Consider the following 13,679-nt stretch of genomic DNA (forward strand, 5'->3'; position numbering starts at 1 on the left):
TTTATAAAAAAAAATTCAAATTCAATTCAATTTAAATGAATACATGTATTTTTTAATATCAAATATATTTTGAATTGAAGCAACTTTAATTTTCATGACAGACATTGTTTTATTGAATAATAAACAAATCCTCCTTCATTTTAAATGTGTCGTCACTATGTGTCTTTGAGCAACTTTACCTTCGTTGTCGTCAGCATTTGTATAATTGATACAAATGGACTTATAAGACAATATTAATTACATTAGTCATGTTTTCCTTTTACATCTTCTCGTCTAGTCGTCCTCCACTTATCCGGATTTAGGTCGCGGGGGCAGCAGCTTCAGAAGGGAGGCCCAGATGTAAATAGAGTATCTAAACCAACCAACAAGTATAATTGATTGTAAAAATACAAAATAATAGTAGTGGTATAGTGTATGAAAAGTAGTGTTGAGGTAAATATTTGTCTCGGTTTGATTTTATCAAGTGATGAGGAAAATGTGTGGTTGACATATAGGAAGGAAGACTCTTTATTGAAATAAAATAACAATAAAAAAAACTTCTTGCGTGTATATATATAAATATAAAACGTTTTCACAGACAACTATATATATATATATATATATATATATACATATATAAAACGTTTTCACAGACAACTATATATATATATAGTGTAGGGGAAATAGTGTGTTTCCCCTCTGGGGATGAATAAAGCTTTTCTATTCTATATATATAAATATATATATATATATATATATATATATATATATATAAAACGTTTTCACAGACAACTATATATATATATATATAAAATAAAAATAAATGTTGCCTCGATAAAAATAATAAAAAAAAGTTTTTTAGTTTACAAAAGTTTACAAGTTTGGTTTTTAATGAAGCAACATTTTCTCTTACTGAATAATAAGTAATAAAATATACCGCGGGGCAAGTTTTTTATGTCTAATTTTGAAACCGTGTTAAAATCACAATTGAGATTAAACCAGCTTTTTTTAAAATTATTATTAAATAATTTATTAGACAAGACAAAAACTATTATTTCCACAACATGCTACATCAACAGTTTAAACTTTAATTTTCTCTTTGTTTTAGAACTTTTAAATATGTAATAACACTGTTATAACAGGGTCGGTCAACACAAACACAAAGAACACTATCAAACCATGACCCTCAACAAATGTTGTTAAACTACAACCTTTAAATACCAACTTTTATCTCGTCAGCGACTATAAGTCACTGCTGCTCCTTCATCTTCTCACAGACCTCCTCAAGGTGGCGCAGTTCAGCTAATTTCTGCTCTTCTAAAACCAAAGGTAAAGAGGAGATGATGCTGAGGAACAGAGACAGACGTGCATGAAGGTGTATTTACCAGCTGACAACAGCTGTCGCCTTCTAGTCTCAGCTTTCTCTATCTCAGCAGGAAGTCTCTTGGGGTTCTAGGAAAGGACCTCATTATTGTCACGGGCTTCTTCTCTTCTGGACCACACTTACGAAGACGCAGTGAAGCTTCTTGTGCAGCCCCAGCAGCTGCAGCAGTTGATTCTCGAACATCATCCTGAAAAACAACAAGGACGCCGGCGACTGAAGGAAGTCCATGGAGGTGACGTCGGGTTCGTACCTTTGCTTCCTGTGTTTGAGCTTCACTTCCTGCGTTTCACACTCGTGCTGGCGGAGCAGCTCCACGGCGCTCGTGTTCTGCACGACCTGCCTGGAGAGAGAAACATCTTCTCTTCTTCTCAATCTTTATCTTGAGGTTTACACAGCATTGTTAGTGAGTCTGACGAGTAAGTGAACAAGTTATTCAACATGTAGCACAATTAAAACAACACAAAAGGTTATTAAATTGCTCTAAATGCTAAAATTGCTTATTTTTTATTTTATTATTTTATCCTGTTCGAACAATTCCCATGTTTTGTTTACAACGCTGACAATAAAAGCTTCTGATTCTGAGAAAACAGAAATAAAAAAGATATATACGAGACATGCATATCAAATATAAACAAATAAAAATATAATTATGTAACGACTAAGGAGTGTAGTTTCACCAAATCTTCCTGTAACGACACGTTTATTATTTCTACGAATCTTTTAAAAATAAACTTGTAATCTTCACGTTCACACAGCAATAGTTAAGATAAACCTCTGTAGACGTGAAACCAAGTCATATGTTATGTAGAACAAGTTAAAAGACAAAAAAACAAAACAAGGAAACAAGGAATCTGGATGAAATTCTTTGTTGAATTCACGTGAAAAGAAAGATATTTTGAACATTTATAGAGAGAAAGAAACTTTCAAGATAGTATCAAAATATGAATTAAATAATACAATAGTGTATTACAAAGCAAATATATATGCAATCACATATACATTTTGGTAATATGTATTTCCTCTTAAACAGATTTAAGTGAATATAAAATACCATTTGTTTAAATAAGCGTAAATAACAGATTTTTTTTAAACAAGAGTTTTTAAAAATGCAATACAATAATACTTTTAGTATATTTAGCTCCATTTTATTTGTAGATTTTATACTTTTGGCTCCTTTATGTCACAACATGATCTGGATCTTATAATCCATGTGTTTGTGTCGTTTACACTATTGTAACATTTTATTTTGTGTCTAAACAAGAAGGATGTGTCTCGCCTGCAGTTCATACAAAACTCTGCAGACAGAATTCTGAGCTGCTCTAGTAGAAGAACTCACATTTCTCCTTCAAACTCTTCACTGGCTGCTCTAGTAGAAGAACTCACATTTCTCCTTCAAACTCTTCACTGGCTGCTCTAGTAGAAGAACTCACATTTCTCCTTCAAACTCTTCACTGGCTGCTCTAGTAGAAGAACTCACATTTCTCCTTCAAACTCTTCACTGGCCGCTTTAGTAGAAGAACTCACATTTCTCCTTCAAACTCTTCACTGGCTGCTCTAGTAGAAGAACTCACATTTCTCCTTCAAACTCTTCACTGGCCGCTTTAGTAGAAGAACTCACATTTCTCCTTCAAACTCTTCACTGGCTGCTCTAGTAGAAGAACTCACATTTCTCCTTCAAACTCTTCACTGGCCGCTTTAGTAGAAGAACTCACATTTCTCCTTCAAACTCTTCACTGGCTGCTCTAGTAGAAGAACTCACATTTCTCCTTCAAACTCTTCACTGGCTGCTCTAGTAGAAGAACTCACATTTTCTCCTTCAAACTCTTCACTGGCTGCTCTAGTAGAAGAACTCACATTTTCTCCTTCAAACTCTTCACAGCTCGGGCTCTGAGGTCTGTGGATCAGAATCTACTGATGGTTCCTGAACTTCCGGACCAGAGGAGAGAAATCCTTCCAGACTGTTGCTCCTAAGCTTTGGAACCATCTCTGTGTTTGATGATGTACTGACTCCTTCAAGAAACATCTGTGTTTGATGATGTACTGACTCCTTCAAGAAACATCTGTGTTTGATGATCTACTGACTCCTTCAAGAAACATCTGTGTTTGATGATCTACTGACTCCTTCAAGAAACATGTGTTTGATGATCTACTGACTCCTTCAAGAAACATCTGTGTTTGATGATCTACTGACTCCTTCAAGAAACATCTGTTTGATGATCTACTGACTCCTTCAAGAAACATCTCTGTGTTTGATGATCTACTGACTCCTTCAAGAAACATGTGTTTGATGATCTACTGACTCCTTCAAGAAACATGTGTTTGATGATCTACTGACTCCTTCAAGAAACATCTGTGTTTGATGATCTACTGACTCCTTCAAGAAACATGTGTTTGATGATCTACTGACTCCTTCAAGAAACATCTGTGTTTGATGATCTACTGACTCCTTCAAGAAACATCTGTGTTTGATGATCTACTGACTCCTTCAAGAAACATCTGTGTTTGATGATCTACTGACTCCTTCAAGAAACATCTGTGTTTGATGATCTACTGACTCCTTCAAGAAACATCTGTGTTTGATGATCTACTGACTCCTTCAAGAAACATCTGTGTTTGATGATCTACTGACTCCTTCAAGAAACATCTGTGTTTGATGATCTACTGACTCCTTCAAGAAACATCTGTGTTTGATGATCTACTGACTCCTTCAAGAAACATCTGTGTTTGATGATCTACTGACTCCTTCAAGAAACATGTGTGTTTGATGATCTACTGACTCCTTCAAGAAACATCTGTGTTTGATGATCTACTGACTCCTTCAAGAAACATCTGTGTTTGATGATCTACTGACTCCTTCAAGAAACATCTGTGTTTGATGATCTACTGACTCCTTCAAGAAACATCTGTGTTTGATGATCTACTGACTCCTTCAAGAAACATCTGTGTTTGATGATCTACTGACTCCTTCAAGAAACATCTGTGTTTGATCATCTACTGACTCCTTCAAGAAACATCTGTGTTTGATGATCTACTGACTCCTTCAAGAAACATCTGTGTTTGATCATCTACTGACTCCTTCAAGAAACATCTGTGTTTGATGATCTACTGACTCCTTCAAGAAACATCTCAAGACACTTTTATGTGTTTGTCTCATGTGTCGTGATCTTTTAAAGTATATATTTTAACTGTGTATTGTTTTTGATTGTTAAAGTTCATTGTGACCCTGGTCTAGAAAGATCTTTAAAAATAACTAATTACGATAAATATATGCTTTTATTTTTACAATAAAATGTATTCTTCTGGTGGACATTTTCTTCTTTCATATTTTTTATTTTCTCTGTATTATACCATTTACACTGTTGAGCTGTACTGGTTGTTTTATGTAAAAATCAATAAACAAATATCTTAAAAAACCAAACAAACTATTACTTACTGACTAGTATAAAATGTGGCCCCTGCTTCAAACTGATGCAAACATTGATATCATTTATATTTACCTGACGGCCTCCTGTCCAGACTCCTCACATTGAAACTGCAGCACCTGACACGTTTCTAAAAGACAGAACATATGACTCCATGGATTAAAAGTATTTTACATTTCAATGATGAGAACAAGTACCTTGTTTCATGCTGTACATTTCCTCCAGTTGTGTTGCCTTCAACTGCACTACACACAACACCCAGCACTTAGACGTGATCATCAAATATGAAGAGAATAAACAAGAGTTTCTTACAAGTTTCCTGCTCTTTGCAGAGGAACTCCTGGAGACTCTTCACGGCGTCCATCTTCTCTTCCATTGACGTTTTTCCTATTGATCCAAGTATTGATATACGTCATAATACTTGATCAATCACCTCGGACACAGTTTGAATTACAATAGTTTTGAATTGTTGGAGTTATGGTTCACATAATATTTGTTTATTTCAAACAAGAGTAGAATAAGTGGTAGTAGTATAAGTATAAGTAAAAAAATAAGTAGTAGTAGTAGAATAATTAGTAGTATAAGTAAAAAAATAAGTAGAAGTAGTAGTAGAAGAATTAGTAGTATAAGTAAAAAAATAAGTAGAAGTAGTAGTAGAAGAATTAGCAGTATAAACAGAAGAATAAGTATAAGTAGTAGTAGAAGAATTAGTAGTATAAGTAAAAAAATAAGTAGAAGCAGTAGTAGAAGAATTAGTAGTATAAATAGAAGAATAAGTAGTAGTAGAAGAATTAGTAGTATAAGTAGAAAAATAAGTAGAAGTAGAAGAATTAGTAGTAGAAGTAGTAGCTGAATTAGTAGTTTTTTTGCAGCCAATATTTTTAAACATTGAATAAAAACTTTATCTTACCAAAGTAGGAAAACCACACAGTAATTGTAAAGATAAATCAAAATAAAGGTATTTATTTATTTGACAGGTTTTAAACTTCAACAAAAAGAAGTAGAAGTAGAAGAAGAAAAATAAGTAGTAGCTGAATTAGTAGTAGAAAAAATAGAGGTAGTGGAGTAGGAGTAGTAGTAGAATATAATGTAGTAGATCTGAAAAAAAAGTTTTAGAAGTAGAAGTAGTAGTATAATTAGTAAAAACAGTAGTAGTTTTAGTAGTGGTATGTGGATAAAGTGTTTTTAAAGATGAATGAAGTTTCTAGGTGAAAGTACATGAAAGTACCTGTAAACAAAGTGTTTCTTTCAATATGTTTGAAGCATTGAAAGAAATATTTGGTTGAATATTTCTGATAAAGTACTTGAAGTATACAGTGTTATTCTCAACAGTTTAAATCAGAACGGACATTGTAGGGAGTTGTCGGTCCCTACAAGTCAGAGACAATAATCATCTCTCATTGACCTCCATTCATCATGTTCTGAAACTCCCCGGAGGAAGTAACAGGTAAGGATGTACCAAACTGAAGATGACGTCAACTGTGCGACGACAGAAGTGCATCAGTGCGACTCTACGTCTCACTTACGGTTCTTCTCTCACAATTCGACGGATCAGTTCAGGGGTGTCGAGCGCACGCGCGAGGGGGTTCACGGTGTAACAGTGACGAAGAGTTGGATCATATTTTTGATCAAACAAATACAAACACGCTCTAAGTAGGCGGCGCCGTGGAAGTGACGTCACAGCAACCCGGCGTCCCCATTGGTGCAAAATCTCCAGAATGCTTTTTGTCGGTCAAATAAAAAAGACACGCAAATGTTCGCGTTCGTCACGTGGATGTTGTATTAAAAGACGTTTAAATTGTTGCTCTGATGTCTCGGTTTAATCGGAAAAGTAAGAGTTTATGACACCGGTTCATATGTGTGACGTCACATCCGTTTTTTTAATCGCTTAAGGCTTTAACAATAGTTGTCATCAGATAAATTAACTTTTTTTTATTTCGGGATTAAAAACATTTCCATTATTATTACACCTGGAATTTTCACAAACGCATTATTATACAATGGTGGTGTTATTTATCACATTCTTACTCACATTACAATAATAAATAGTAAATAAAACAAACTAAAACGCCCTCCTTTAAAAAAAAGCTTCACAATACCGATAATAAATCGATCGTAAAGATAAATCAAAATATAGGTATTTATTTATTTGACGGGTTTTAACTGCTGCATTTTTTTGTATAAAAAATCAACAAAAAGAAGTAGAAGAAGAAAAATAAGTAGTAGCTGAATTAGTAGTAGAAGAAATAGAGGTAGTGGAAGTATGAGTAGTAGTAGAATATAAAGTAGTAGATCTAGAAAAATAAATTGTGTTAGTTGTAGTAGAAGTAGAAGTAGTAGTAGAAGTATACTTAATAAAAACAGTCGTAGTATTAGTAGTAGTAAGTAGACAAAAGTGTTTTAAAGATGTACCAGATTGTACAGCAACGATATGAAATCTATTAAATTCGTGATATTTAGTTATACCGATAATATTGTGTAACACAAGATCCACTAAGTAAAATAATGGTAACAATTGAATGTAAAGTTCTGTAATATGAAAGTCCATGTTAACTAAAAAGCATGTTATCTATAATTAAAACAAATAAATGAAGATGGTTACCTTGTTGCAGTTTGTCCAGTTGCTCCATCAAAGTGTCAACTGTGGGCATTTCTCTACCTGGTTTAAAATCACAGGAGATTTAAATTCAATTTATTTAATTTTCTTTTCTTCTTCGCAGTCTTACCTTCCATCTGATCTGTTCCCCGCTTTAGCTCCTCCATGTTGCAACCTTGTGTCTTTTTATTCATTTAAAACGAATATGATCATAAATGGGGTAAAAGCTCAAGGGACTGCGTTTAAATCACATATAGGATTATTATAAAGTGTAAACAAGACAAAAATAACGTCAATTAATGAGTGAACTTATTTTAAAACTAATTATTTACCTTAACGAAATTAGCAAAGCAGCTAGCTTTAGCTTTAGCTTTAGCTAGCTTAGCTTTAGCCTTACCTGTTAGCAGCTCTTCTATTTCCGCCTCAAATACTTGTTATCGTTTAAACTTTTTTTTCCTGTAGTTTTAAGTTACACGATAAAACTTTTAGACACCAGATAAAAAAAAGCTTTTCAGTTAATTAATTTAAAATGAGTAAAGTCCAAACACACAGAGCACCGACAGGATCGATCACAGTCGAAAGTTATAAATGAAAAAATAAAATAAATAATTATAATTTACACTTTTTTTTTTTTTTTTAAAACAACTGGTGCTGAATTTATTTTTAATTCAAATCGATTTAAATATCAACACACAACCCCACATTTATATTGTTTTTCAAAATGTCTAGATGAAGAAATAACTAAATAATATATATATATTTTTTTATGAAGAAATAACTATTAATATCTTTATCATATCACTGCTGTTCAAGGAAATAATATAAATCACATTTGGTTTGATTTATATGTTTATCCCAAACTACAATACTTTTGTTCGCTTCACAGTATTTATTGCCGGACAGATTTAAGTGAATATAAAATTATTTTTGGGGATTTTTTTTGAATACAATAATAAGTTTAGTTATTATTTAGTTATAATAAGTTTATAAGTTTATTTCCTTGAAAAGCAATAATGATATTAAGTTATTTCTTCATATGCGTGATGTTAATAATTGAATGTATACTTAATTAGGAATGGTGTTCATTTGTCTTGATCATATTTTTTTTGTTTTTATTGTTTAACCAGGTTACTTCGCTTTTTGTGTATAAAAACAAGTATCTACGTTTTCATTTAAATGAGAACATCATACAATAAAATAATAAGTGTTAAGTCTAAAATAAGAATTGGACATTTTTGGGACAATACTATTGTTTTTGCCAGTTTAGAAAAGTTAAACCTGAACTTTCTTCTTTAACGGAAGTGACGTTGTTTAATTGAGACAAACCTCTAAGGGTCCTCTTGATAAACAATTTTTATTAAACACAGTTTAAATCAGAACGGACATTGTAGGGAGTTGTCGTCCCTACAAGTCAGAGACAATAATCATCTCTCATTGACCTCCATTCATCATGTTCTGAAACTCCCCGGAGGAAGTAACAGGTAAGGATGTACCAAACTGAAGATGACGTCACAGAACGCGACGACAGAACTGCTTCATTACGACTCTACGTCTCACTTACGGTTACTGTGTTGTTTAAATAAGTCAATCTATCATGTGAATGAAATAACTATTAATATTAGTAACGGCTTTTTAAATAATATAAATAATATTTAGGTGTATTTAAATGTTTCTCACAATCATGATTTTATATTCATTTTTATTTAATGAATTATGGTGGTGTTTTTAAAACACTGTCAATAAACGTTTTCTGTCGTCTTGAATAGAAAATATTGCTTAGAAAAAAGTATAGGCAAAAATAAAAAAGGCTTAAAAAAAGATATGATCAGAAAATATAATAATAGTATTGACAAAGGAAATGACTGAATATTGATTAATAAAAACATTTTGAAATAAAAGTTGAAATAGAAAATATTTAACTTCTATATATTTTCAGAATTAGAAGAATACTACGAAATAGAGGTAGTTGAAGTAGGAGTAGTAAAATAATTAGTAGTAGAAGTAGAAAAATAAGTAGTAGAATTAGTAGTAGAAGAAATAGAGGTAGTAGAAGTAGGAGTAGTAGAAGTAGAAAAATAAGTAGTAGAATTAGTAGTAGAAGTAGAAAAATAAGTAGTAGAATTAGTAGTAGAATAATAAGTAGTAGAATTAGTAGTAGAAGTAGAAAAATAAGTAGTAGAATTAGTAGTATAATAATAAGTACTAGAATAAGTAATAGAAGTAGAAAAATAAGTAGTAGAAGTAGAAAAAGTAGTATAAATAGTAGTAGAAGAAGTAGTAGAAGTATAATTAGTAGCATAAATAGTAGTAGTAGTAGACATATAATTAGTAAAAACAGTAGTAGTATTAGTAGTAGTCAAAGTAGACAAAAGTGTTTATAAAGTCGTATGAAGTTTCTAGGAGAGAGAACATGAAAGTACCTGAAAACCAAATGTTTCTTTCAATATGTTTGAAGCATTGAATGAAACATTTGGTGTAACTTTTTCTAATAAAGTACTTGAAGTACACAGTGATAGAAAAATATATACAATTGTAAAACCTTAAGAAATATAATTATTGAATGTTTTTTTCTGTCTGTTAGATTTTCTACATCAACTATTGTTTATTTATCTTCTAATATTCTTTTTTACTGAAGATATATTTCTTTTAAGGTCAGTTAAAAACTTCTATGTCAACTTTTCCTCATCAAGACAGTGTTATTCTCAACAGTTTAAATCAGAACGGACATTGTAGGGAGTTGTCGTCCCTACAAGTCAGAGACAATAATCATCTCTCATTGACCTCCATTCATCATGTTCTGAAAATCCCCGGAGGAAGTAACAGGTAAGGATGTACCAAACTGAAGATGACGTCAACTGTGCGACGACAGAAGTGCATCAGTGCGACTCTACGTCTCACTTACGGTTACTGTGTTGTTTAAATAAGTCAATCTATCATGTGAATTAAATAACTATTAATATTAGTAACGGCTTTTTAAATAATATAAATAATATTTAGGTGTATTTAAATGTTTCTCACAATCATGATTTTATATTCATTTTTATTTAATGAATTATGGTGGTGTTTTTAAAATACTGTCAATAAACGTTTTCTGGTTCTGAATTAAGAAGCTACATGTGCAAAAAAACAAAAAGTTCTTATTTGTCGTTTCCTTCTCTTTTCATCCATCCATCTTCTTCTGCTTCCTCCTCCCTCGGAACCGTCTTCCTCCTCTTCTGGGACTGACAGCAATAATCCTGTGTTTCAATGTCATCCTGGGATCTTGACTTGGTTTAACTAGTTAATAACAGACGACGGACAAAAGGAAGCTTTGAAAGGATCAGGACATTCCACATGTTTTATGTTTTTTTTTGTTGTTGTTAATTTAAGCAAACAATGACAGATCGATGGTGACACGATGCAAAAAGTACGATGAAAACAGAAGTACGACGTCTTTACATTTGGATCGATATAGTGTGAGTGAGTTCAAATATAACCTCTACAGCGTCAGTTAAATACATCTAAAAAATAAATATGTGAAAATCAAGATGTAACTCCAGGTAAACAAGGTAGAGACAGAAGTTGATAAATCATGTCAAGTATAAACTCTTAGTCAGAAAAATCCAAACACATGATCCACTGATTCAAATGTACACTTTCAACTCCTGCAGCCTTCAATAGACACAATAAAAAGCCGGTGACGTTATTATGTTATAAAAGTGGAATTAACATGTAACTAGTTTCACCTTCGACCTCGAAGCCAGAACACGTTCCGTCCTTCCTTTGATCCCATGCAGAGAGACGGAGGAAACAGGTTGTAAAAACAAAATCATGAAGGATCCGCAGGCAAAAGCTTGTCTGATCACATGGAGGTGGTCTTACATGGACGTCACTCATGCTCCGGTTAAACATGCACACTTCAAACACTTGCACGGCAGGATCTCAACCCTCAACCTGCGAGTCCAGTGCGACTACAACACCGAGCTAGTGGAACCCATGGAGGTGGAAGTGAAAACAATCTGTCGTGTTCAGAAGGTCGCCGCGCGCGGCGCCGGGAACATGTGGGTCGGAGCTAACGTGGGGGCGGGGTCAGGGGAGCGGAGACCCCCGGACCCTCACTCGCGGGCGTGTCCCACCAGAGACAGGATGAAGAGGAAGATGTTGACAATGTCAGTGAAGAGGTTCATGGAGGCAAAAATGTACTCCTCGGGACTCAGAGCCAGCTTCTTGTTGCCCAGGATGAGCTGAGTGTCCACGGCCAAGAACTGCAGAGAGAAAGGTGGAGGTAAGGTAAGGTGAGGTAAGGTAAGGTAAGGTAAGGTAAGGTAAGGTAAGGTAAGGTAAGGTAAGGTAAGGTAAGGTAAGGTAAGGTAAAAGGTGACTGGAGGGAAAACTCTGGAGCACATTGACAGACGTCACAGTGTTTAAGAAGGTTTCAGCGAGAAATCACTGGAGTCTCTTCAGCATTAAACCCTGGTCGCTGCCTACAGGCTCAGAAACTTCTTTAAACTGATGTTAATAATGTCGTCTTGAACAGAAAATGTTGCTTAGAAAAAAGTATAGGCAAAAAAAAAAAAAAGGCTGAAAAAAGATATAATCAGAAAAGATAATAATAGTATTGACAGAAGAAATGACTGAATATTGATAAAAAACATTTTGAAATAAAAGTTGAAAATTTTTTTTTAAGAACTAGAGGAATACTACAAAATAGAGGTAGAGGAAGTAGGAGTAGTAGTAGAAGAATTAGTATTAGAAATAGAAAAATAAGTAGTAGAAGAATCAGTAGTAGAAGTAGTAGAATTAGTAGAAGAAATAGAGGTAGTAAAAGTAGGAGTAGTAGTAGAAGAATCAGTAGTAGAAGTAGAAAAAGTAGTATAAATAGTAGTAGAAGAAGCAGTAGTAGACATATAATAAGTAGTAAAAATAGTAGTAGAAGAAGCAGTAGTAGAAGTATAATTAGTAGTATTAATAGTATTAGAAGAAGTAGTAGTAGAAGTATAATTAGTAGTTGAAATACTAGTTTAGAAGTATAATTAGTAGTATAAATAGTAATAAAACAGTAGTAGTATTAGTAGTAGTACGTAGACAAAGGTGTTTTTAAAGTTGAATGAAGTTTCTAGGTAAGAGTACATGAAAGTACCTGAAAAAAAACGTTTCTTTCAATATGTTTAAAGCATTGAAAGAAACATTTGGTGTAACTTTTTCTAATAAAGTACTTGAAGTACACAGTGATAGAAAAATATATACAATTGTAAAACCTTAAGAAATATAATTATTGAATGTTTTTTTCTGTCTGTTAGATTTTCTACATCAACTATTGTTTATTTATCTTCTAATATTCTTTTTTACTGAAGATATATTTCTTTTAAGGTCAGTTAAAAACTTCTATGTCAACTTTTCCTCATCAAGACAGTGTTATTCTCAACAGTTTAAATCAGAACGGACATTGTAGGGAGTTGTCGTCCCTACAAGTCAGAGACAATAATCATCTCTCATTGACCTCCATTCATCATGTTCTGAAAATCCCCGGAGGAAGTAACAGGTAAGGATGTACCAAACTGAAGATGACGTCACCTGTGCGACGACAGAACTGCTTCATTACGACTCTACGTCTCACTTACGGTTACTGTGTTGTTTAAATAAATCAATCTATCATGTGAATGAAATAACTATTAATATTAGTAACGGCTTTTTAAATAATATAAATAATATTTAGGTGTATTTAAATGTTTCTCACAATCATGATTTTATATTCATTTTTATTTAATGAATTATGGTGGTGTTTTTAAAATACTGTCAATAAACGTTTTCTGTCGTCTTGAATAGAAAATATTGCTCAGAAAAAAGTATAGGCAAAAATAAAAAAGGCTTAAAAAAAGATATAATCAGAAAATATAATAATAGTATTGACAAAGGAAATGACTGAATATTGATTAATAAAAACATTTTGAAATAAAAGTTGAAATAGAAAATATTTAACTTCTATATATTTTCAGAATTCGAAGAATACTACGAAATAGAGGTAGTTGAAGTAGGAGTAGTAAAATAATTAGTAGTAGGAGTAGTAGAAGTAGAAAAATAAGTAGTAGAATTAGTAGTAGAATAATAAGTAGTAGAATTAGTAGTAGAAGTAGAAAAATAAGTAGTAGAATTAGTAGTATAATAATAAGTACTAGAATAAGTAATAGAAGTAGAAAAATAAGTAGTAGAAGTAGAAAAAGTAGTATAAATAGTAGTAGAAGTAGTAGAAGTATAATTAGTAGCATAAATAGTAGTAGTAGTAGACATATAATTAGTAAAAACAGTAGTAGTATTAGTA

At 32.6% G+C, this 13,679-nt stretch overlaps 1 protein-coding gene and 4 non-coding genes across 6 annotated transcripts; all 5 read right to left on the minus strand.

The window, feature by feature from the left end:
- Positions 1-982: 982 nt before the first annotated feature.
- On the minus strand, positions 983-7,933 carry LOC148083078 (synaptonemal complex central element protein 1). 2 transcript variants are annotated; one of them, XM_087785654.1, is made up of 10 exons: positions 7,779-7,933; positions 7,512-7,574; positions 7,388-7,444; positions 5,098-5,172; positions 4,983-5,030; positions 4,861-4,915; positions 1,614-1,703; positions 1,487-1,550; positions 1,365-1,431; positions 983-1,296 (listed from the first exon to the last, which is right to left on the minus strand). In XM_087785654.1, exons 2-10 carry the CDS (start codon positions 7,546-7,548, stop codon positions 1,229-1,231), a joined length of 561 nt encoding a protein of 186 aa, XP_087641780.1. In that variant the 5' UTR covers positions 7,549-7,574; positions 7,779-7,933; the 3' UTR covers positions 983-1,228. The 2 variants fall into 2 exon arrangements, with proteins under 2 accessions (XP_087641780.1, XP_087641779.1); XM_087785653.1 differs by lacking the exon at positions 7,779-7,933 and having other exon boundaries at positions 7,512-7,743.
- Positions 6,123-6,255, minus strand: LOC148083079 (U8 small nucleolar RNA). Its single transcript, XR_015710790.1, has one exon. It is a non-coding gene; the product is annotated as a U8 small nucleolar RNA (small nucleolar RNA).
- An 820-nt stretch (positions 7,934-8,753) lies between the features above and the next one.
- LOC148083080 (U8 small nucleolar RNA) lies at positions 8,754-8,885 on the minus strand. The gene has a single exon (XR_015710786.1). It is a non-coding gene; the product is annotated as a U8 small nucleolar RNA (small nucleolar RNA).
- Positions 8,886-10,095: 1,210 nt separating this feature from the next.
- LOC148083081 (U8 small nucleolar RNA) lies at positions 10,096-10,227 on the minus strand. Its single transcript, XR_015710791.1, has one exon. It is a non-coding gene; the product is annotated as a U8 small nucleolar RNA (small nucleolar RNA).
- A 2,566-nt stretch (positions 10,228-12,793) lies between these two features.
- On the minus strand, positions 12,794-12,925 carry LOC148083082 (U8 small nucleolar RNA). The gene has a single exon (XR_015710792.1). It is a non-coding gene; the product is annotated as a U8 small nucleolar RNA (small nucleolar RNA).
- Between the last annotated feature and the right edge of the window lie 754 nt (positions 12,926-13,679).

The sequence above is a fragment of the Callionymus lyra genome, chromosome 3 (genome assembly GCF_982586985.1).
Source record: "Callionymus lyra chromosome 3, fCalLyr1.hap1.1, whole genome shotgun sequence".
Taxonomy (NCBI): Eukaryota; Metazoa; Chordata; class Actinopteri; order Syngnathiformes; family Callionymidae; genus Callionymus; species Callionymus lyra.